At 36.8% G+C, this 22,432-nt stretch overlaps 1 protein-coding gene across 1 annotated transcript in view; it reads left to right on the forward strand.

The window, feature by feature from the left end:
• Window positions 1-22,432, forward strand: part of NRXN3 (neurexin 3) — an 876,168-nt gene that overhangs the window by 754,059 nt on the left and 99,677 nt on the right. The window contains 3 exon segments of the mRNA XM_056493583.1: window positions 9,580-9,669; window positions 15,951-16,258; window positions 20,422-20,424. Of these exon segments, the coding sequence (XP_056349558.1) occupies window positions 9,580-9,669; window positions 15,951-16,258; window positions 20,422-20,424 (401 nt within the window).

Genomic DNA, 22,432 nt, shown 5'->3' on the forward strand with positions numbered 1-22,432 from the left:
TGCCATGGGCAGGGACACCTTCCACTAGACCACATTGCTCAAAGCCCATCCAAACAATTGCTTCAGCCATAGCAAACCATTTGATGGTACATCAAATGCAGCTGTCTAATGTAGTGCAGAGAAGGATGGAGAAATATTTCTCAGATGGAGACTCAGGGTAAAAAAAATCCTGCTGCACAGCACAATGCAGTGAGTTCCCAGACATTAATGTATTTACATTTCTCTCCTGGGTTAGTTCTAGTTCAGTTCTCGTGGTCAAATAGAGTTTTTATGTTTTATTTCTTGTCTCTCTCTCCCCAACTCTCCTTCTGTCCCTATCTCTCTCTCATAAACACACATGTGTGCACAGTAAGAATGAGCAAACAAACATCTGTCCTGAGGGATCACAGGCTTGAACAACTTTGTGCTTTTCTGATCACATTGCCTGCAGAAAGAACAGTGCCAGCTGTAATCCCAGGTTGACATGCTGACATGCAGTGACAGAAGGGGTTTATGCATCCACATCAGCCTTCTCCCTGCTTGCTAAAGGCACTGGAAAGCATGAAGTCATTAAAATCCAATGCTACAATCTGAAGTAGAGCAACTGTGTGAAAGGATGGTCAGAAATGAAAGGTGCCAGTAGTGGAACTGGGAGTCAGAAGTTTATGCATCCCAGCTTTGTGCTTTCTCTGTGATCTTGGGTAATGCTTTTACCACTCTGCAGCTCAGTTTTTCCCATCAGTAAACTGAGGATAGAGCTCCAATTATCCTTATCTTTGGTGACTTAGAAAATATTCTACAATTCACTGAACATGGGAGCCTTTCTGGGTCAATGGGTTTGCATCTTTGCTATTTCTTGAGTACCTGGTGCTCTTGGTCATGGCACAATTTTGTGAATAGCATCTGTCTTTAAGAAGACTTATTGGGTTACCACAGAATCCTAGAATTCTCTTTTCCCTTTTTCAAACTGATGCAAACAGAAGAATTGATTTCATGATTTGTAGCAATTATAAATGGGAAAGGTCTGTTTGCTCTCATTTACTTCATTCTGTAATAAACTGATATCCCCCACTGCTTTTTCAAGTAAAATTTTAAATAATTCAAGAATTTCCCTGAGGATATGGTAGCACTGTCTAATATGCAATCTTGATAGGAAGTGCTTCTTAATAAATTTCTTCTTTCATCAGTTTCTTACATGCTTTTAATTATTTCCTGGCAGTCACCCTAGAGAACTTGCCCCTTCCATAGAGTTTTTGTCATTCACTTATTTGTAATTGGTTAGCTTTCCAGCCCTCATCAGTGACATTTGACTAAGGACCTTATAGGCATTACTCTCATTATTGTTACTGACTGATCAGCTTCCCTACAGTAGCACTGTATTAATGGGAAAGGGCTTCACATGCTCTCTCTATTTGTGCATTTAACTCCTCATATCTCCCACATATGGAAATGAGATTCAGAAACATCTGAAGGTTTCTAGTGGAGTCAATCCAGTTCCATAGCTACCAGCACGAAGGAAGAGACTGCTGGTCTGCTGGAACTGAGCTGCCCTTGTTTGCAGGGCTGTGGTGGCAAGCCACTGACCCTTCAAGAAGCAGGTTTAAAGCCACAAGTTTTCTTACTTTAGATCATGCACCCTGCACAGGCCGTTTTCAGTATCACATTGCTCCTGGAAGCAAATAGGTACACTCATGCAATTCCAGTGTCTAACCCCAAATATGTAAATCAGATTAATGTTTCTCTGTCCTGTCTTTGCCTAATGCACAAAACAGATAAACAACCTCTAGATAAATGAGAGTTAATAGAATTTAAAGTATCAATAAAAATAAAGTGGGTTTGGTATTTGATTATTGCTGCTTGTTCCCACTGGGCAATATAAATCACATCCTTACTTTTCACAGGGGAATAAAGAAGTGGGATGTGGGGACAATAGCACTGGATTTTATTCCAACCTCTGATTTCTTCCTGCAAAATGATTTTTTTTTTTCTTGCTTAAAATGGAAAGATCAATATGTAGTTTCAGTTTTTCTTTAATAGACACTTCAGCCTTGGCTGTCTGACATGGGGCTCAATTTGGATCTGGTCAGTGAAAAAAACACAGTAATTTACACATTCCATAAAAAACATTTCAAACATCTAGTAATGTAGACACCCAAATTGTTTCATATTTTTCCAGAGGTTGAACTGGTAACTGCTTTCTCTGTGCTGTACACTAGTTCAGTTTTCCAACATAGCTCAAATGAGCACTAAAGCCAATTCCTTTTATTTCATGCCCATGGCCTCAGCTTCTACAGGGCTGAAGTGATTCAGCATAATATGCACATATAAAATAGGATGTGAGTGGCATTTTTCACAATATTTTTTTTCTTCTGAATGCTTGGAAATGTTTGATTAACCTTCTTCCACCTTTGTTAGTCTGAGTTTTGTTTTGCTCCTATTGTGCTTCTGTGTTAGATTGTCGAGGGTAAGGCACTTATTTTCTCAGTCATCCAAAACAGGATTGAAATACTAATCTAAGGGAGGTTGAAATGTTACTGATCTAGTCCTGGGGCAGAGCATTGAATTAGATGACTTCTTCAAGTCTTTCTTAGTCTTATTAGTATCATTGTGGTCCATGTTAGCTGTACCTCCTGCACAAACATTTAAACTCCTATCTCCTAATTTTCTTCTGAATTTTCCAATTATTTTGGTCTGAATGGAGCTTTAGTTTGAATTAGAACCCCAAGTTTTTTAGGCTAAATAAGATCTGATAAAATAGAGAGGGGTGGCATTGTAAAGCTTTTGGTTGAAGCACTAGAGACTTAGCAGTTCCAGTTGCTTGAATAACTTTTACTGTTGGAGTCTTGCTTGCTAATTCTCTCTCATATTTTTAGTACTTATATTACTGAGATCTTGTTGTTTCTTGTCATGAGGGCAGTGAGCTAAGGAGGGTTGCAGTGTGAAGGTCAGCTTTTAACTACAGTCCACAGTGAGATGGACAGAATAAAAGGTGTTGCTCCCAGCAAACAATGTGATCAGGGGGAATTGAAGATAAAGTCAAGGGCATCCAGGACTAAGGGGAAAATGAGGACAAGAAATAAAATGAGAACTCAATAGCAAAAGATGCAACTTTATTGAACAGTGAAGGCAGAGGAAAAAATATAATATCCAACAACTGAAGCAAAGCTGAACAATGCTATGACTTGTCTATTTTTCAATTCACTCAAAGGAAATAAAATCCCAAATTTGAATTAATTTTCTATAGCACTTCTGTAATACAAGGCAAAACTGAAGCTTTACAAGAGTTTTTAGAGGGACAGCTTGTGATAGTTACAAAGATTCCAGATCATCTGCCTCATAATTATTTTGTTTAGCATGGCCATCCTGTTTCATTTTTGTATAAGTCACATCTGTGGTTTCAGGTTTGGACATTTTTCAAGTGTTTTCTAAAGCCACAGTAAGTAGAGATTTTTTACATGTTTGGATTGTAGTACAACCATTCCCTATGTTATATAACATAAACCACAATATGGTCTTACAGTAACACAACAAAAGAAACATCAATACATAAACAGACCTGATGCTAAGACTTGATTGTAAGTGTTGTTATTCCTTTATGATGTATGGAGGAAGGTCTAGTCTTAAAAATAGATTCTATTCCTTTACTAATAGACTACAATAGCTTGAATACAAGCTATAAACAAATATTGGTTGTACTTTGTAGTATTTAAAACAAAATATGTCCTTAAGGAAATGTGAAAATGGGGCAATTCAGTATACTGTAAATTTTTAAGTGCAGCTGCCTGAAAACAGAAGTGGTTAAGGAGGCTCAGTCTGCCAATCACAAACACACTTTGGAAACTTTTGTTCCCTTTATCAGAGAGGGGGATGTAGCTTCTCCATGATGCATGCAAGTCTCCTTTCCCAGGGCACACAGCATCAGCCCTAGGAGAGTTTTGGTCTTGGATTGAACTGAGTCAGTTTATGTTAGTAGAGCATTTAGCCATAAAATATACACTTTTCATGCTGCAGCAGGCTACTTCTCTCCCATGATGATGTCAATTAAGTGAGTGTAAATCTTAGTGAGATTATGGGCATCCATAAAAACCCAAAGGGAGCTGGCATTAAGGGCTGCTGGGTGAACTGAGCTATCAAACACTAGCTGTTTACAAGCCTTCTTCCTACTGAAATTCCATCTACAATAAGGGAGAAATGATAGAAACATTTTAAAGCTTGAACAATGATCTCAAGATGTTTCTTTAAATCATTAGTATCACTGTAGCATCTTTCACTAACTAACTGCTCATTAGATAAAATGTCTCATTCTTTTTAGAGACTTTGAAGCAAGGAAGAAAATTCTGCTTCATAGAACAGCCTTAGACAATAATTTAGATCAGATGAGTTGTTTTTTATGGTATTCTTTTCAGCATCTTCACAGATTTGACAACATATCAGGATGGATTAATATTCCACCTAAAAGCAAGTACTTTCTTTCTGCCCAGTGCAATTTGCTGGAACCTTTCAGTTTTTCTCTTTCACACCTAAGAGGTAGTAAATCATTCTGATTGGTCTAGGCCAAGAAGCAAGATTTTTCAGAGTTTCAATTGTTCTTGTCCTTTCTTTGGCTTAATATTCTATTTTGGTTTAGAAATAAGCTTAATGCAATAAAAGTTGTTTGTTTTCTTAAAGAAACCATCAGCAGAAAAGAAAAACATCTTCTAGCACTCAAGGGTTTTGGAAGAAAATTCTGCTTTGCCCATGGGCAAATTTAAACTGTGTTCCCTGGACTATTGCCCTGCATAAAAAGTATTTCCTGTGGGAACTGCCAGTAGTGATCAGCACAAGCAAATTCTTTTGATTTTTTTTCTATTTTAGTTTGGTCTGAATTGAAGATTATCAAAAGTTGAAGTTCAAAGTGAATCTGATCTATTTATCAGTGTGGTCTGTGAAGCAGGGATACTGAGGGCTTCAGAAAAAAGAATACTGGCAACTGATCATATTTAACCTGTAGGCTCTTATTTTTATGACTGGATTCCACATTTCCTTTGGAAAAAGAGGGACAATCCAAAAAAAAACCCAAAAACTTAGAGCACTTCTGCCATATTTCTCATCAAAGTATTTGGTCCTCTGGAATGACCATGGTATTTGAAATATTTTGAATATTCAGGTTAACCAAGATTCAAGAATCTAGAAGATTTCAAAATGTTGCCATTAAAATCCTTGAGGTCATAAAATCTGATTGCTTATCAGTTTGTTGAAAAACTTAGGACATGCAGTGGAATTTTTACTGATTGTGCATATAAGTCCTAAATGGCACAAAAGAATCCTTTTAATCTTAGTCTTCACAGTTGGCTTTAGAATTTTTACATGAAAAAGGAATAAAAAATAGGAAAAATAATGTGTTTATGAGGCACAGTTCTTTAGAAGTTGTTGAGCAGATCTAAGTTGTATTGATATGCAAGAATTTGTTATATGGGTGAAGGAAAAAAGAGGAAACTTATTTAAAATGAGCCTTTTTTATTGGTACTTGAATCATTTAAGCAGCTAGAAACTATGGGAGGAAAATATTTAGTAAATCACAAGTAGCAAAACCAATCAGCACGATTTTACTATAAAAAATTATATCCTGCAACCTTGGAGACCCACATTGCTTCTGAATGCAGAAGAATTATGCTATTAGTGGTACTTTCTGAAATAAATTTAAATCACTCCATCTGAAGAACAGCTTGGAAAATCTAGACTCAAAAGGAAAAAAAGAGAGGATCTACATTACTTACATGAAAGGGTTGTTTGAATGTGTGTATCATTCAACTATAGAAAGAAATTGCATTGAGGTCACAAAAGGATTGTTACTGAAAATTTCTGTGTATGAAGATGGACGAGAAACACCTTTAATCACATCTTACCTCAGCTGTGAGAGGTTCAATAAGCTTCCTTCATGCTGAACTTACATTACTTACTTACATGTTGCAAACCATGATATTTCCTTTTTGAGCTCTCATATCAAATGTTGTGTTTATTTTTTAAAGCACAACTCCAAATCAGTATTAATTTAATAATTCTGTGGTTCTATTCGTTATATTTAATGACTATTCTAAGCACTTAACAATGAAAAGTTGTTCTGTAGCTCACTGTTGTAATGGGGTATATGAGTGAACACATTCTCATGCACATGTTTTTTAAAATCATTCTTAGTTATGTCTGAAATAAAATTTAAAATCAAACCAAAAAAAAGAATAGATCAGATACTAATGTTGCAATATAACCCTAATTGAATTTCTAATGCCCTTCAATTTTTCATCACTTTTAAAGGTGTGACTTTTATATGTATTTTAATCTTGCTGAATATATCTACATAAAAACAACATAATTAAATTAAACCTGATTTTTTAAAAAAATTTTTTTAAAGATGTGGTGGGGAATAGTTGTCATTTCTGGCTTTCTTGAAGGTCTAGAACTGTAAGAAACACGTTTTTCATTGTCAGGTCTTTTTTGATTGTCTCACTTACTTTTTTTACCTTAGTCTTGTTGGCCTGCTCTTGTCAGATGCCCTATTTCAGAAGAATTTCAATTCACCACATTTTTTTCTTTTCAGTGTGCTCCTCTGAACTTTCTTCATTCTGAAAAATACCTCACTGCCACCAGTTAAAGGTTACTTATGTGCATACCAATACTGGATGAAGACAGTAAATAGTGTTGTAAATAGTGTTACAGAATTTCTTTGTAGCTATAGAAAATGTGCCTGCCCATCAAAGTTATAATATCAATGCATTCATAGTCCTAGTTCAGAACATACTCTATAAAGTGGGGAATAACCCCCATTTTTACCAAAACTGTGTCTATCTTTATCACATACTATGTAGATAGTAGTAGCAGCCTCTTTCTAAGTGTTTAAGTCTGAGTTGAGAGAGAAATTTAAGTCTTTAAGTGCATTTGAAATGCCTTCTGAGGGTTTTTCAGGACCTAGTGCTCTTTCTTTACATAAAAAAAAAATAAAAAAATTAGGCACACTGCAACTAAACAAAAAAAAGTCTTTAAGGAGATGCAGAATTTTTATGATTGCATTTATGAGATTTAACTATTTTGATAGGCATGGATTAGTGTATTGAGAAGAGGTCTAAGCTGAATGTCTTGCTAACTGATCTTAAAATAGGCATTGATTTTGTATCAAGCTTGACTTAATTTTGTTTTTGTTCTCCCCAAACCAATGGGTCTACTTCCCTGTCCTGTGAGTGTAAGCTTGCCTTAGGCTTAAATGAATGGCAGAATTTGCAGGAAAGGAAGCTGTCACTTGGGTTAAGAAATTGGAAAAACAACTGATCTGCATGACCTCAGCTTACATTAGTCTTCAGTTTATTATTAATAAACAGATCAAATATAATTTTTTTAAAATATTACTGTCTCTTTAGGTAAAGTTTTTTCTTTGTTTTTGTTGTTTATATTAACTTAGCTCCTCTTTATCAACTTTTTCTTGGCTGCTGCATTGAACATGATTCAAATTTTCTGTTTAGGCTTATGTATTCATAGAAGTACAGAATTGAGTTTTTGGTGGTGCTGATATGAATTATGAGAGCTGGGAATGTACTTAAAGGTAAATTCATGTCTGTAAATGACTCCAAGTCACCACAGTACATTGTTAAATATGACTTGACAAATGACTGAGGGAGTGTTCTGAATTTTATCTTTTCATTCTAGTTTCTCTGAGTAACCAGTTGTATATGGCAGGCATCTGAGGTGCAACAGAGAAACTGGAGCAATAATGTATGTCAGCTGGTGCTTAATTAGATATTGCTACAATGGGGAATACCTGTTTCCCACAATTAATGTGTTCTATGGACGGTAAAATTTTCAGGAAGGTAATAAGTAATTGGGCCAGTTGTTCTTAAATGCTTCTTTTTTACCTGGTACTCCAGATAAGCAGCAAGGCTCCTTAATGTTCATAGTTATAGTTGGAGATACTAAACCAAATGCAAATTGCTGTTTTCCTTACAGTGACATAGATGATGCTCTTTACAAATACCCCTTAGGATAAGGTGATATGAATCCTTGTGGGACTGTGTCTGGTGTGCTGCTGGAGGGCACAGCTGTGGTCAGCAGGTACCTCACCTGGACTGGCAGCATTTCTGAGCAGCAGCTATGCAGTAAAGATGATTGAGCACATGAGATTCACCTGTCATATTCCCTGCAGTATGGCAGTGTCTGCTCCTGACTGGCTGGACTTATATGACTTATTTTTTAACTATGCTTTTTTTTCATTGGTGTCTCTTTACATTGAAAAAGATTACAGAATCTTTTTCAGAAAGTTAGATAAATGTGAAGCTCCCTTAGGATATTTATATGTGGGATTTAAAAGGTAATACTGCAAATTGTGCAGAGCAGTTGCTGACTTGGACCACTTTTTATTCAAAACATACTGAGCACAACAATCTACTGATTTTCTGCTTTTGGTAGCATTACTTCAGTAAGGTGTGGGCTTAATCCTTTATCTACAGTATTGTAATGTTGCATGTAAAAAATGCACTTCTCCTATGCCTGTCTGTCTGAAAAGTTTTTGTAAAAATAGAACTTGAAGCAAAAACTAGAATTAATTGGAAAGTGACTTAGCTGAAGTAAATGAAAAAGCAGAATGACGGCACTTGTTCACTGTCAATCCTAGCACCATCAAACTGAGCTGCTCCTTTCTACTAAAGGTTCCATCTCACCTGTACAATTTTCCAGTAACTAGGGAATTTGGACAGAGGCTTTGTGTGAATCCTGTTCCTCTCTGTTCTGTGCAAGTAATAGGAGCTTTCCACCAAAGCACACTTTAATTGATGATTCTATTATCCATCAACGTGGAACGATGGAACTGTAATTGCCAGAATTTACATTTTGGCTAATTATTTCTGCTTTTACTTAAATTAGTTTCTAAGCTTTTGTTTTATTCTGGCAACAGGCCCAAGTCTTTGGTAACTGAACAGAAATCTTCATGTATCCTTGATTAACAGTTCTTCCTCGTTTCAAATTTTGCTTCTCTTTTTTCCTGTTTCTCTTTCCATTCTTAGGTGATTGGAGTTTTTTTTAACTAATTCTATTACATCTTTTTGGCATCGATTTCTTATATTTTCTTCTTTTTTTTTTTTTTTTTTTTTTTTTTTTTTGTTTACTGGGTTTCCAGTCCTAACACGTGTCTTTTACCAGTACAAGAAGGTTTATCAAATTATTACTAATTATGTGTTTACATGACTGACTTATTGTGCCATGTCCATCTGCAATCAGATCCAGAATCTGATCAAATGTTTTAACTCGTGGCACTGAGTTCACACAAGGTCTCACGTCACAGACAAATTGCACATGCCTTCTAACCAATCTGGATAAACAAATACTCTGAGGAGAATCTGAGTTATCTTTTTTGTAGGATTTAATTTCTTTGACCTTCCAGAACCCCAGGCACTTGGATGTATAACTATTCTCCACTCTACTAAAGATAAATCTCTTTTCAAATATATATATATGTACACACATGCGCAGTTATTTATCTATAGCTAAATAAGGTCATAAAAAACCAAAAAAAATCTAGGATGTTTTAACTATTTCATTGACTTTACAGATTGTTTTTAAGCTGTTTTTTAAACTTTAAAGGCAACACTGATAGTGAACGGTTCCAAATGGTAAAACAGAAAATCCCCTTCAAATATAACCGGCCTGTAGAGGAGTGGCTGCAGGAAAAAGGTAACAGTCATTAAAACTTTCATTTTAAACCCATTTGATTCTAAACTCTCATTTTTAAAGCCTGCAAATAAATGTTTCTTAAATGATAATCGCCTGTGCTGCATAAATGACTGTTTTAATTTTCATTATAATTTGTGTCAGCTTCCACCTGCCATATGTTGATAAATCATGCTATAATACATTGCTATTAAAATGCAGTTAAAGGGACAAAATTCTAAGCTTGCTATAATAGTAATGACAAACAAGGAAGAATCCAGGCGATGATTTCTAAAAAAAAAAAAAAGGCCAAATGAAGAAGATTGAAGAGAAACAACATGTATTATGGCAATTTAACCACTGCATGATTTTCCTATTTTAATTTGGGCTTGAGCTACATTTATATCTTTTTATTGAAGTTTTCTTAATAGATTTTCAAATCTACTTGTTAAAACACTTCCTCTAAGTTGTTTTGTTTTTTTATCATGAGTCTGATTAGCCACCATGGCTATGTATTTCCTAATTGTATTAAGATAATTAAATGATTTTAAAAAATGTTGTAAAGAAAACATTTTTTAACATTTTCATTTAAATTAATATGAGGGAGACAGAGAAAATGATTGTTCTGTTGCTTTTATGCTATGTCTGGAGTACTGTTTGAACACTCAAATTATATTTATCTAAAATATGGATCAAATTCTTAGTCTAAGGCAGTGCTACTTAATTTTGTGGGTTTGCCTGGAGTAATTGGCTTCAGTTCAACAAAAAAAACTTGTTAACATGAAGAAGTCCAGATGGCTTGAGTGAAAGTTCTGCATACAGTCCATGACCTTTTGAAATGGGACTTGTGTCAGAGCAGTAATTTTTTTTTTTGTCAGAAATTTGGAGAAGAAAAAAAAGTCTTGGATGTAGAACCCATTTTAAGGCCTCTTGAATGTAACAGAATAATTTGCTGATTTCAGTAGGGCTTGAACTAGGTTTTTGGTAATATAGTGGAGTTTGAGTCAGGAAGATCTCCCTCTATTACTAAATGTGGTATTAAAAAAAAAACCAAAAAACACTGTAACTAATTCCTTGCTGTGAAATCTAGACAAAGCAGAGCACAATCTTCTCTTGTTTCCATTTATGAAAGTACTGCTAATAAAAGGGGGTGACCTTTGAACTCAGATCTTGCATTTTCTGTGCTGATTTAGACTATGGTTATTAACGCATTTTCCAGGAAGGAAAACCAATCTCTTGTAGGACTGGAAAAATATAATTTATGTCCTGTTTCAAATTTCTAACCTCAGCTGAATTAACAAATTGATTTATGAATTAAGGTCAGGAAGGATGTGGCTAAATCCAGTCAAAATATTTTCATGTGAGACTCCTGATCCTGCAAACTGCTGTGTGCACTCAGTTCCTATTAACTTCAATGAGAGCTGGCAGTGTTGCTCACTTTTCAGATTTGGTCTACAAAGGTGTAATGTTTAAAATTAAAGCTAAAGTATTAATGAAATTAAGGAAAAAATATTTGTGTAAGCAAAATAGAATTTTTTTTTTACAACCAGTATATCATCAACAGTTAATTCAGCTAAATTGTAAATAAATTTTATGATAGTAAACAGAAAATGCTACTGAGTCTCAGTGGGTTGCCCTATTAATTTACAAGATCAAACTAAAATAGATAAATAAAGTTTAACACTAAAAAGAGAATAATTTTTGGTAAGTCTGAATTGCTAAAGTCCCTTTAACACTAAAGACAATGATTGCCTCAACTTTGTTAAAACAGATGCATGTCTAACTCCTTGATGCAATTCATGTGCTTGAGAAACCCATCTTTTTTACTTTTGGTTTGGTTGTGGGTTTGTTGGTTTTTTTGGTTTTTTTTTTTCCTTTTTGCTTTTCCACAAAATCTTTTACTTTATGTCTGAGCTTCTACAAGTTTGAGCTTAAAAGCATGCCAAAACACTTTCATTTGTAATCCATCCAGAAGTTTTGAACTGAAGTCTACCTTTTGTGGATATTGATGCTTTGTTAAAAGACAATCACACATGCACTAGAGTCTAAAAGAGACAATATTTGAGTATTCAGACACTCACAAAGCACTGGATGAGGTCAGGCTAGAAGAACAGAGCTATGTATTTACTAAAGTGAAAGGAAATTCAGTCTTACCACTATGTGTCAGGGAATGACACTGTGCAGTGTAACAACTGAGGCAATATAACTTGTTGCCTTCATTCCGAGGTAGACAGGCATTTTCAGCAACTTAGGTACCACTCAAATTTACAAAAATGTAAGAATGAGTAATTTATATAGCTGCTCACCAGCCTGCTCACCCATCTGGTCATCCATCTCACAACTAATGTAACGTGGAAGCCTTCTGTCAGAAGACTATGTAAAGATGGTGAGTGAAAGGGTAGGTTCCTATCAAAATGGAGCAAGACAAACTGATGGATAAATGAATAGATTCATGAAAGAGCTGGCACACAGAATAGCTGTCTTGCCCATGTGAGTTCTTGGCTTGGCTGAGGTAAGATGAAACACTTTTTGATTGACATTTTTGAATGCTATAGATTTGGTCTTCCTTTGGAACTGCTCTGTTATTCATAATAGTGGAATGGTTCATTCTTGGAAAACAAATGTAACACATTATCTTTCTGAAGTGGCATCACTATTGGCTTTGAAGGGCTTTTAAATCCTATAAATTAGTTTAAAATAATATTAAGAGCACAGGTTTACAGTCTTGAACTGCATGAGTAATAAGCAAAATACAAAATGCTATTAACTTCACTGAGATTATATATGTGAATATAAAAAGAAGTGTTAGTCTTAAATTGTTCAACTTCAGTAGTCATAAATCCAGCAGATTTCCTTAGCAGAATACTTGGTGTCTGCTAAGGCACAGATGTTACCTGTTCTGCAATTGAATGAGCTAATAAAGACCCAGAAGCATCTCATCAAAAGGATTGATCCCAGAAGTACTTAATTATTCAAATCTCTCTTACCTGTAAAGTCTCCTTGATGTAAGTGACTGTACTTTTGAAGCAAGAACTATTATTGAGAATTAGGATTTGCAAAATCAGGCCCAAAACCTCTTCTAGCGCTACAGAAAAGTTACACTTCAGATTTCTCTGTGGTATTTTTAATTAGAATTCAGTTTTTCAAATGAAGAAGTCAGCGAGAGAGCAAACAAAACAACTATTCAAAAACAAACTCAACTATTCAGAATACTTACAAAACACCTCATAATTTTTCTTTAGTATGACACTAATATAGCAGTAGGAAGTGTTATCTTTGGAAACAAAAGAATTGAACTACACACTAATTTATTTATTTACTAATGTAAATAGTTCCTCAATAAAATTCAGTGGCCAAATATATTTTACTTAGGGGAAGTAAAGGCTTCAGCTAAATTCCAATGAAAGAATGATCAGAAGACACATATGGTGGGAGAATGAAGTGTATATTCTCTCCAAAGATTCTTCTCATTCCATATTCATTTCCCTGGTGTCTTTACCATGCGCGTGTACACCATCTGAGAGCAAAAATGAGGAATTTCAGGTGGTAGGTGACTGCAACAAGTGATTGTTCTTTTAGCAAACACATTTTTAGTGTGGTTTCCAGCATTAACCACATGGTGCAGTGCATGAATCCTGGTCTGGAAAACCATTTGACAGTGAAGACTCCAAAGTAAAAATAAAAGTTCCTTTTTTTTTTTTTTTTTTTTTTTTTTTTTAAAATAGGGTCACCTCCTTGATATACACTTTCTTTCAACATTAGAAAATGCAGATGAAGGCCCAGAGTTGGAGACATGGTCTCATTTTTCCAGGTTTAATATACTAACTCTTCATTCTTGCAAATAATGCAAGAGATATGACAGACCTGTAAAGCTATACTATGAGCTTGGGTTAGAATAGTTGACCTCCTGAACTGAGTCATAATCCTCCAGTACAAGTGAGAGAACCCCTCTCCTATCCTTTGATCCTTTGAGTAGTTCTCCTACCTGGAGCAGCAAATTTTTTTCTTTCTCACCACCTTCCACCTTCTTCCCTTTGGCAAAAGATGAAAAAAGATGCAAAATTAATTCAAGGGAAGAAAGGCATGGAAATTAAAATGGAACACTGAGCTGACAGTTATCTTCCATCTGTTTTCAGGGATCACATCTCAAGATTAGTGAAATGAAATAAGTCCCTTTACACATAAGTCCCTTCTTTACTCATCTTACCTCTACTCTTTGGCACTCTTACCATGAGTGAGGTGGGAAGAAGGAAGCAGTAGGAAGTGACATGTCTGAGTTTTAGGGGCAGGGACAATACAGACAGAGTTATAGTGCTAGAGGAAGGGAACATATTCATAGAAGGGAAAATGGTGTAGTAAACTTCTTACAGCATATCCCTTAAAAAATACAAAGCACAACAGGAGAGAAAAGAAAAGCAAGCTCTGAGGACATGGTATGGGACAGGAGTTTGACCTTCTACAGTATACAGTGCCATTTCCTCTAATTCAGACAGGAGCTGGGCTGAGAGGGATTAATATCTTAACAAATACTGTTACTGGGCCCTATTTTTGTCATAGATGAGAGTAAAAGCTCTGTTTACATTCTGAGGATGTGTGGCTTCAGTGCATGTTTATTGATGTTTTAATATACATATGTTGCCTCTGGCAAGTTTAAAACCTCCCGAGATGCAGAATATGGCATCAGGTGTTTCAACACTTTCCAGGGGAAGGATACCCCCCATTTTTATTTCTCATCTCTTCATCACTGCAGTTACTCCACCCTGATCAAATCCTAATTTTCCATTTACAAATCTGAGAGTGAGGAGCACAAGGGATGTGCAGCCCACTTCCACATGTCTGTGTGTTACACCTCTCCATTTACTGTTGCTTAGTTAGCTAGGGCCCTCTTTGGGGACAGGAACTTCTTTCAGATACATTTCTTCTCTTGTCCCCATTCTCTTCCCCATGGTCCATCCTGTCACCATAAGATGATGCTACACCGCATCACCACTTGACTTCGAGACCCGCCACGACGACCAAAATTGGTGAGCTCCGCCATGTATTTTGATCTACTCTAACCACTGGCTGTGAAGGAATGAGCAGTGGATCACAGGCTGTGCTTTCCTACATGGTGGCACTCTGCACCTCTCATCAGGCTGGACTAGACAGGGAGTGGCGAGTGAGAACTGGGGAGTGGGAATGGGATTGGAAAACATATTTCAAACTTCATAAAAATGGGAAAGCACAAGATATTTAAATGATTATTATCTTGATGCTGCATTGATAACCCTTCTGAGCAATGTCCTGTCTGGTTGTCTGCTAATTCAGCAGATTTCAGGTGGCATGCCCCTAATCCTTTAAGGAGTAGTAAAATTACAGGCACTGCCTTTGCACTTCATGAAGCAATTTATTTCTTAACATGGTCAACCTAGTGCAGCCTGGGACATAAACAGTATTTATAGAGAAGTCCAGGCTGAAAGTGATGTAAGTGTCCTGCAAAACTACGTAACAATTGTTACTAAATTTATTTTTAATAATTATATTTTTTATTATATATTATATTGAACCTCTTCTAACACTCAAGATGTGACCTTGACTAAACCACATAACCTGCCTATATTTGAATTTCACTTTCTGTAAGAGTGGAGTAAGGCATTCTGGGGCTGAACCATCTGAAGCACTGTTATCCTCACTATTTCAAGAGTTTTGCTCTTTTAGAGACATCAGAAATGTTTGTGTTTGTTCTTTCTTGGGTTTAGATTTGCAAGCCTTCACAACACAAAGTTTACAGGTGAAAGATAATGACTGATCCTGTCATAACACTCCTACTCAATTCTTATGTCACTTCATTTTTACTTGGTGTTTTACTGTTTTTGAGCCAACCCTTGAAACCTTTGCATTATTAAAAGTGGCTTTATGAGTCAATCCAATGTTTTAACCAGTCCAAAAGGAGGTTTATTTATGGGCTAAATCTTGATAAGTACTGCAGTGTGAATTGATAGTAGAAAAATAGCCACATGTTGAAGTCCTATTTGTAGTTTAAAATTCATCCAGTCCTAAAAGAATGGGTTCAAATTTCTGAAGTTCCTCTAGAGCTTTGATGTGTGAGTGGATATAAGGTTCAGTTTTAGGTATTCATACTTTCAGGCTAATCATCCTTCTTAATGACTTTTAGGCACCACATTTCCATACTATTTCTCTACAGTCATCACAAACACTCCCAAGAATGAATCTACTTCTTTGTCCATCACTTCGGGCCGGGGCTCAGTGTAGTGTGCCAATTGGAGGAAATGTCTGTCAATAATGTTATTCACCCCCTTCACTAGGACGACAGTTAACGATCTTCAACACCCAGGCGCAAATAGCCATAGGAGGGAAGGACAGAGGGCGTCTCTTCCAAGGCCAGCTCTCCGGTCTCTATTACAATGGCCTGAAAGTGCTGAACATGGCGGCAGAGAACAACCCCAACATTAAAATCAATGGAAGTGTCCGACTCGTTGGGGAAGTCCCTTCCATCTTGGGAACGACACCCACAACCTCGGTGCCCCCGGAAATGTCGACTACGGTCATGGAAACCACCACCACGATGGCGACCACTACCACCCGAAAAAACCGTTCACCGCCCAGCATCCAGGTGAGTCCATTGGTCTTCTCCATTTCCTTCAGGTCTGAACTCGTCTTGCAGCTCATTTGTAAGTTCGTAGGAGCTATGTTCTCTGACTAATGCTCCATGTAACTCTTTATTTTAAAAATGTTGTCCTCCTGTGTTGGACACAGGACAAACAGCTGGCTGAATTGTTGTGGCACATACATGTAAGAATAGGAATGGGTTTTGCTGTTGATCTAGTGCAACCTGATGTGTGTGAGATTGTCAAAATGTGAATAAGAGCAAGGTTTTAAACTATGTTTTAAAAGTTCCATATGTGGGAAAATGTATTCCAAAGAGAGTTACACAGCTTAATGGTGGGTGGGTGTATGGTTATTTATTATTATGACAGGATGAACTGCTGCAATAGTGAAGTTCATAATGAGGAGAAAAGCAATGAAGCATTACTTCCAGTTGGAGTCATTTTTTATTTCCCTTTTATAGCCTTCCTGCAGAGAATTTTGAAGGAATGCTATCAAGATCAGTTTCTTGCAAAATGTAGAGGTTCCAACATAGAGCAGTTCAAATCTATTTGGTAAACCTCATTCCTGAATAAAAAATGGATTTCAGGTTATCTGATTTAATCGCGCCAAAGTAGTTATTTAAACCCTTAAAATGCAGTTTTGGAATCAGTTTTGTGGCAGCCAGAATATGGTACTGATTAGAAATAAACACCTTCAACTGGCTCTCCTTGTCTGTGCAAAGAAAAGAATCGTGTGAATAACCAATCTGAGCTGTGGATTATTTATTTCAGCAGTATACTATCATGTTATTGTGTTACCAACTGGAATGAAAGATTTGTTTTGAAATCATTAGAGAGATGGAGCTACTGGAGAGACTAGCAAAGGACCTCTAAAATGAGTAAGGGACTGGAGCATTTCTTGTATGAGAAAAGGCTGAGAGCTGCGACTGATCCTGGAAAAGAGAAGGCTCAGGGGGCATCTTAACTGTGTGTACAAATACCTGAAGGAAGAGTGTAAAGATGACAGTGGTGCCCAGTGACAGGACCAAAGACAATGGGCACAAACTGAGGCACAGGACCTTCCCTCTAATCATCAGGAAACATTTGTAGCATGAGGGTGACCGAGCATGGGTGTAGGTTGCCCAAAAAGGCTGTGGAGTGTCCATGCTGTTAAATATTCAAAAGCCATCTGCACATAGTCCTGGAAAGCTGAATCTTCATGATCTGACTTGACCAGAGGTTTGGACTAGATGACCTCCAGAGGTCCCTTCCAACCACAAATATTCTGTGATTCTGTGAGGTACCTTTGGCTGTAGTAGAATTTACAGCTATTAGAGTAATTAATTCCAAGCTGAGGTTTAACAGTGTCTGCTTTGGTACTCTGTAAATCTAGATGGCAACAGGACTGGGATTAATTGAATTATTAGCCTCAAACACCCAGCAGGTGATTTTATAAAGTCTCAGCAAAATGAGGGGAAATTACCCCAGGTTTGGCCACTGTTTGTCATAAACTTTGTGAGAATTACAGTTCCTTCTCCTCAGTGACTAGTTCTAATTTTAGAAAAAATATTTGTACAGTTACATCTCCAGAACTGTAAAGTCTGTGGTTCTTATCCTGCCCTATATAAATTTTAAAGGCAGCAAAACTGTGTTTAGCTACACCAGTGGACAGAAAGTAGCACTGGACCTTTATGAGCTGGGTCAGGCTGGAAATGATGCTGGCTTGCCTGAAAAGGAACTCTTTCTGAAAGCTTCCTGCCTAGCCTACGTGGCAGTTCACTCAGCCTACAGAGACCACTGTGTGCTGAAAGAGCATCAAGAAGATTTAATAAAGTGTCAAAGTGCTTCTAAAAACATGGTTAGAGCAGCGATTTCCTGGATACACATGCACCACAACAAATGGCCTCATCTCAGCTGATATTAAAGCAATAACTCTTTGACACTTCATGCTACCCACTGAAAGAAAAATAAAGGTCAATATGTACCTCCATTACAACTTTCTGCATTTCAATATTGGGCCATTTTATTGCTGTCGCAGCACAGATAGCTTGGCTTTCTTCCTTATTTTAGGTGGAATTTGATTCTGTCTGCTTAAGTTGCAGTATCTGTGTGGTGAAAGTGAGAAGAAATTGTCTTTTCTTGTTTGGGCAGTATCTCCAGCCATGGTTTTTCAGGTGCCTAATGGTTATTTTATCTTGCTTGTGTTCAACAACACCATCGTCAAGCCTGCTTACAATTTTAGATCTAAGTGGTGGAACAATGTAATAGAACAAGTTTACTCTTTGGGAAACATAAAATATAGATACCTAAGGCTATGGAAGGTACAAATACAGTTAGTTATTACCTTGTTTCAGCTTTCACTTCTCTTTTCTGCTCAGGAATAAGGAGAATTATATTTTTCTTCACTTTCAAGGCTGTTTAAAGTTTTGAGTCTCCTGATTCTGATCAGCATGATTCAAGCACTTGCTCACTTCTTAGATTTGATCCTAGGAATCTTTCTGCTTCCTGATATCATACAAAAGGCAACAGCAGGTCATTTTTCCAATCCCATTGAAACTCTTGTCATCATGATGCTTGCCAAAAAGTTGTCAAAAAGTCAGGCTGATGATGGTCTAAGACAACTCTTCATCAAGTCAATCAATGTTGTCACTTTTTTTGTTTTATTATCAATGTTTCTGTATCCAGGTGTGATATCTTGTTTTATGCTAAGATTACAGACTCTTTGGGTTCAAAATATACTTTTTTTTCTGCACATGTACATTACTTGGCACAGAAGGGTTCTGGCCAATTGTAGAAATACCAAGCATGATACAATAGAAGTGAAGCATCTAAAGCAAAATAGCACAAATCACGATAAAGAATTACTGTTCTTACTCTGTTAGGAATATCTGTGCTACTCATTTTCCTATGTGAGTAACTTAAACTACTCCTTTTTAAAATGCATATAAGTCTTGTGCAGAATATCAAGTCTGTAATTACATAGTGTTACAAAATCCAGAGGAATTTCAGAATTACTTAGATTTACACATCACTTGTTAAGAAACTACAGAGGAGCTTGATAAGTGCAAAGATATCTTCTGTTTGTAACACACACCAAGACAACCTCCTGCAGTTAGGTAGTCTGAGTACTGACAGAAGTATTTTAGAGCACAGTTAGAATAAATCAGATGGGAAAATGAAGAGGTTTAGAAATACACAGTACATGTTCAGACCTGTGATATGCTTCAGCTTTTGAAGATCCCAGACATGGTTTATAGTTTTGGACAACAACTAAGATAAAGGGAATTGAGAGAAAAATATTGCTGGAAATACCCAGTGGCACTGAAATTAGCATTTAAAATGTCTATAAATTTATACTAAATTTCTACAAGGCAGTAAAACTCAAGTCAGTGGAGGACAGCTAGGATCTGAGTGAGAAACAGTTGAGATATATGGCTGTATGCTATACTGCTGGGAATGTTCCTGTGATTCAGAGAAGGAAGTAATGAGAGCTGACCCTTTTCCCTAACTGAAAATAAGGGAGAAAAAGAAATTTTGATTTTTGTTTGTTTCAGTGAGTTGCAAATGGTGCTTGTGCTCCACTGCCCCAAGAAGAAGCACTGATTTGACTTTCTTACATATGTACAGTCTGTTCAGAAGTAGCATGTGCTGTGCTCATTTCTTGCTGCCTCTCAGGGCCCTGATGCATCAGACTCTCCTGTGATAATAACATCCTCTCTAAAACTTCTGCTTTTCCCTGCTAGCTGCAAAGGCCCTAAAGACAAGCTGCTGGCTTTTGTGTGTGGTACAATAAGGTGCCATGCAGACTGCTTCTGGATGAGAGTCACTGTGCTGAGCCTCACTGCATTCTTGCAAGGCTGTCATGCTTCTTCAGGGTTACTTCATTGCTTAGAGGTCCTGGAATCCCACGTGTCCCTATTTGCTGATTTAAAGAGCAACTTCTGTTATTAATGAAGTACTTCAGGGATTTTTGGATGGGAGACCTCTGTGCAAACAGGTTAAACTGACACTCATTCTCTTGTCTTCTGCTTTTATGGCAGCTGCTTGTGTGGCTAGAATTCTCTTTTATGAGTCGCTGTTCAAAGCTTTGTAGGAGACTCTCCATGTGCTTTTATGTGTCACATTCTATCATCGGTCACAGTTGGGTCATTCAGTTTTCAAACAATTTGTGCAAAGTTAAATGCTAAAGCCAGTCTAGAGGTCATTCATCGTGATATACATCTTCCATTCAAAACACACTCAGTTCATCAAATCCAAGTGGAGAACCAGGGAATCTTCTGGAGGCCCTAGGGAAGGTCCCTAATATGTCTGGCCTATGGCATGGATGGCTGAGGACCCAAGATCAAAACAGTTTTCTTTGAAAAAGAGATCAGAACCCTTCTGGGAGGACAGATGGACTTATGCTTTCCATGAGAAACCAGAAACTGTGAGCTCTGTTACATATCCAGGGCATGCCTCAACTTCTTGAGATGTGGAAAATGACGCTTGCCTAACCGTTCAAACTATATCTTGTAGGTGACAAGAATAAATTACTTGTGGATGTTTTCAGCTATGGTCTTAGAGACATAGAATGACTGTTTATGATTTATTATATGCAGACTGCTCTCTCTAGAGAGTAGAAGAGGTGATCTGCCCATTATCTGTATGGAGAGTCCAGCCCATTGGCATGGCTTAGAATAAGGTTCTCAACCTTTATTTTTAACCATTAGGCTTTTCAGCCTTCTAACTCTCTTTTCTGTTGAGGGTCCAATAATCTTGATTAATGTCTTTCCATAACGTGCAGCTCCAGGCTAAATCCTTCCTTACAGTGTATATCACAAAGGAAAATGGCACAGAAGATTTGTCAGTCTAATTAGACTTTCACTGTCAGCAAGACAAATAAAATTGTCTCACCCTTGGTCTTGCCTAGGTACTTTCTTTTACACTCATAGATAATAATTTGGTAGGGAAAGAAATTGGCCTTTAATTTGGTTTTTGCTTTTTATAAGTCACTAGTGACATTTTCATCCCAAGACTGCAAAGATCTAATGAAAAAAGAGCTTTTGATGAGTCTCTGCTTTAAAGACTGACTTCGTTGGCTCATTGGCACAGCTGAGAATTACAAAGCCTGGCTTTTATCCCTTCGTATCTGCTACTTCTCCATTATTTTTTCTTAAAGAGGCCAAAGCTCCAAAATTTACCATGCTTCAGAGGGGAATCCCCTCTCCTACACCACACTCCTGCACTGCTGCAGTGATATTCACAAAATGGCATTTACTTATTCACAGTCACATCTCTTCTGTAATGATTAAATGGTAACGTGCTTTGAGCAGAGAAAGAAAGTAGATTTTGGAAGCAAGAATCCAAATGTTCAAAATTGTCATGCAGATGTTCATGTAGGTTACAGTTACTAATTCAGTAATACCAAGTGATCTCTTAATACTTTACAAATATGAAATATAGAAATATATATAGAGCACACTGAAATACAGAATTGTTGGTGTGTAATGTAGTAGCTACCTAACCAGAAACATGTAAATGATATGATAATGTTCTGTATGGGAAAGGCACAAAAATATTCTCCAAGTGAATATTAGGTGTGCAAGTGGTATGGTGTGTTTAAATTATATTTATTGATATTATATTCAGGATGCTCAGATTACCTACGAAATTCATAAAATCTAAAGGAGAATTTTACATTTTCGTGGTTTCATCCACTCTCAGAAGATAGTTGTGCTGCATTTCTGAAAGTGCCATAGGGAACCTGTTTTCCAGATTGCCATAAGTGAGCTACAAGTACAGTGCCCATTCAAAATAAGAATGTGATTTTGCTGTAATATTATTTTTCCAGCCTATGTTCCCCAGTGCTGACAAGTCCTGATGATGAAAGTAAACTCAGCCTTGTATTTCTGCTAAGCACAATTACAGTAATAAAGAACATTGTGCTTGTAAAACAGTTCATGCATATGCTGAGTATATGCTGTCATTTGCTGACATTACCAGCAGTGATATTGGAACATTTAACTTAGTAGCCATTATTGGTTCCAAATAGAGATGTCTGTCTCTTGACTCCAGGGGAGGGGTTTGACTGAATGTGTGTGGCAAACTTGAGGACCAAAAGTTGGCATATAGCATGATTTCTCAAAACAGAGCTTCCACTCGTTCTTTGGATTAGCTGTTTTTATATAGGAGCATTAACAAGCAGTCACTTCAGCCACTCT

Source organism: Oenanthe melanoleuca, chromosome 5 (genome assembly GCF_029582105.1).
Source record: "Oenanthe melanoleuca isolate GR-GAL-2019-014 chromosome 5, OMel1.0, whole genome shotgun sequence".
In the NCBI taxonomy this organism is placed as follows: Eukaryota; Metazoa; Chordata; class Aves; order Passeriformes; family Muscicapidae; genus Oenanthe; species Oenanthe melanoleuca.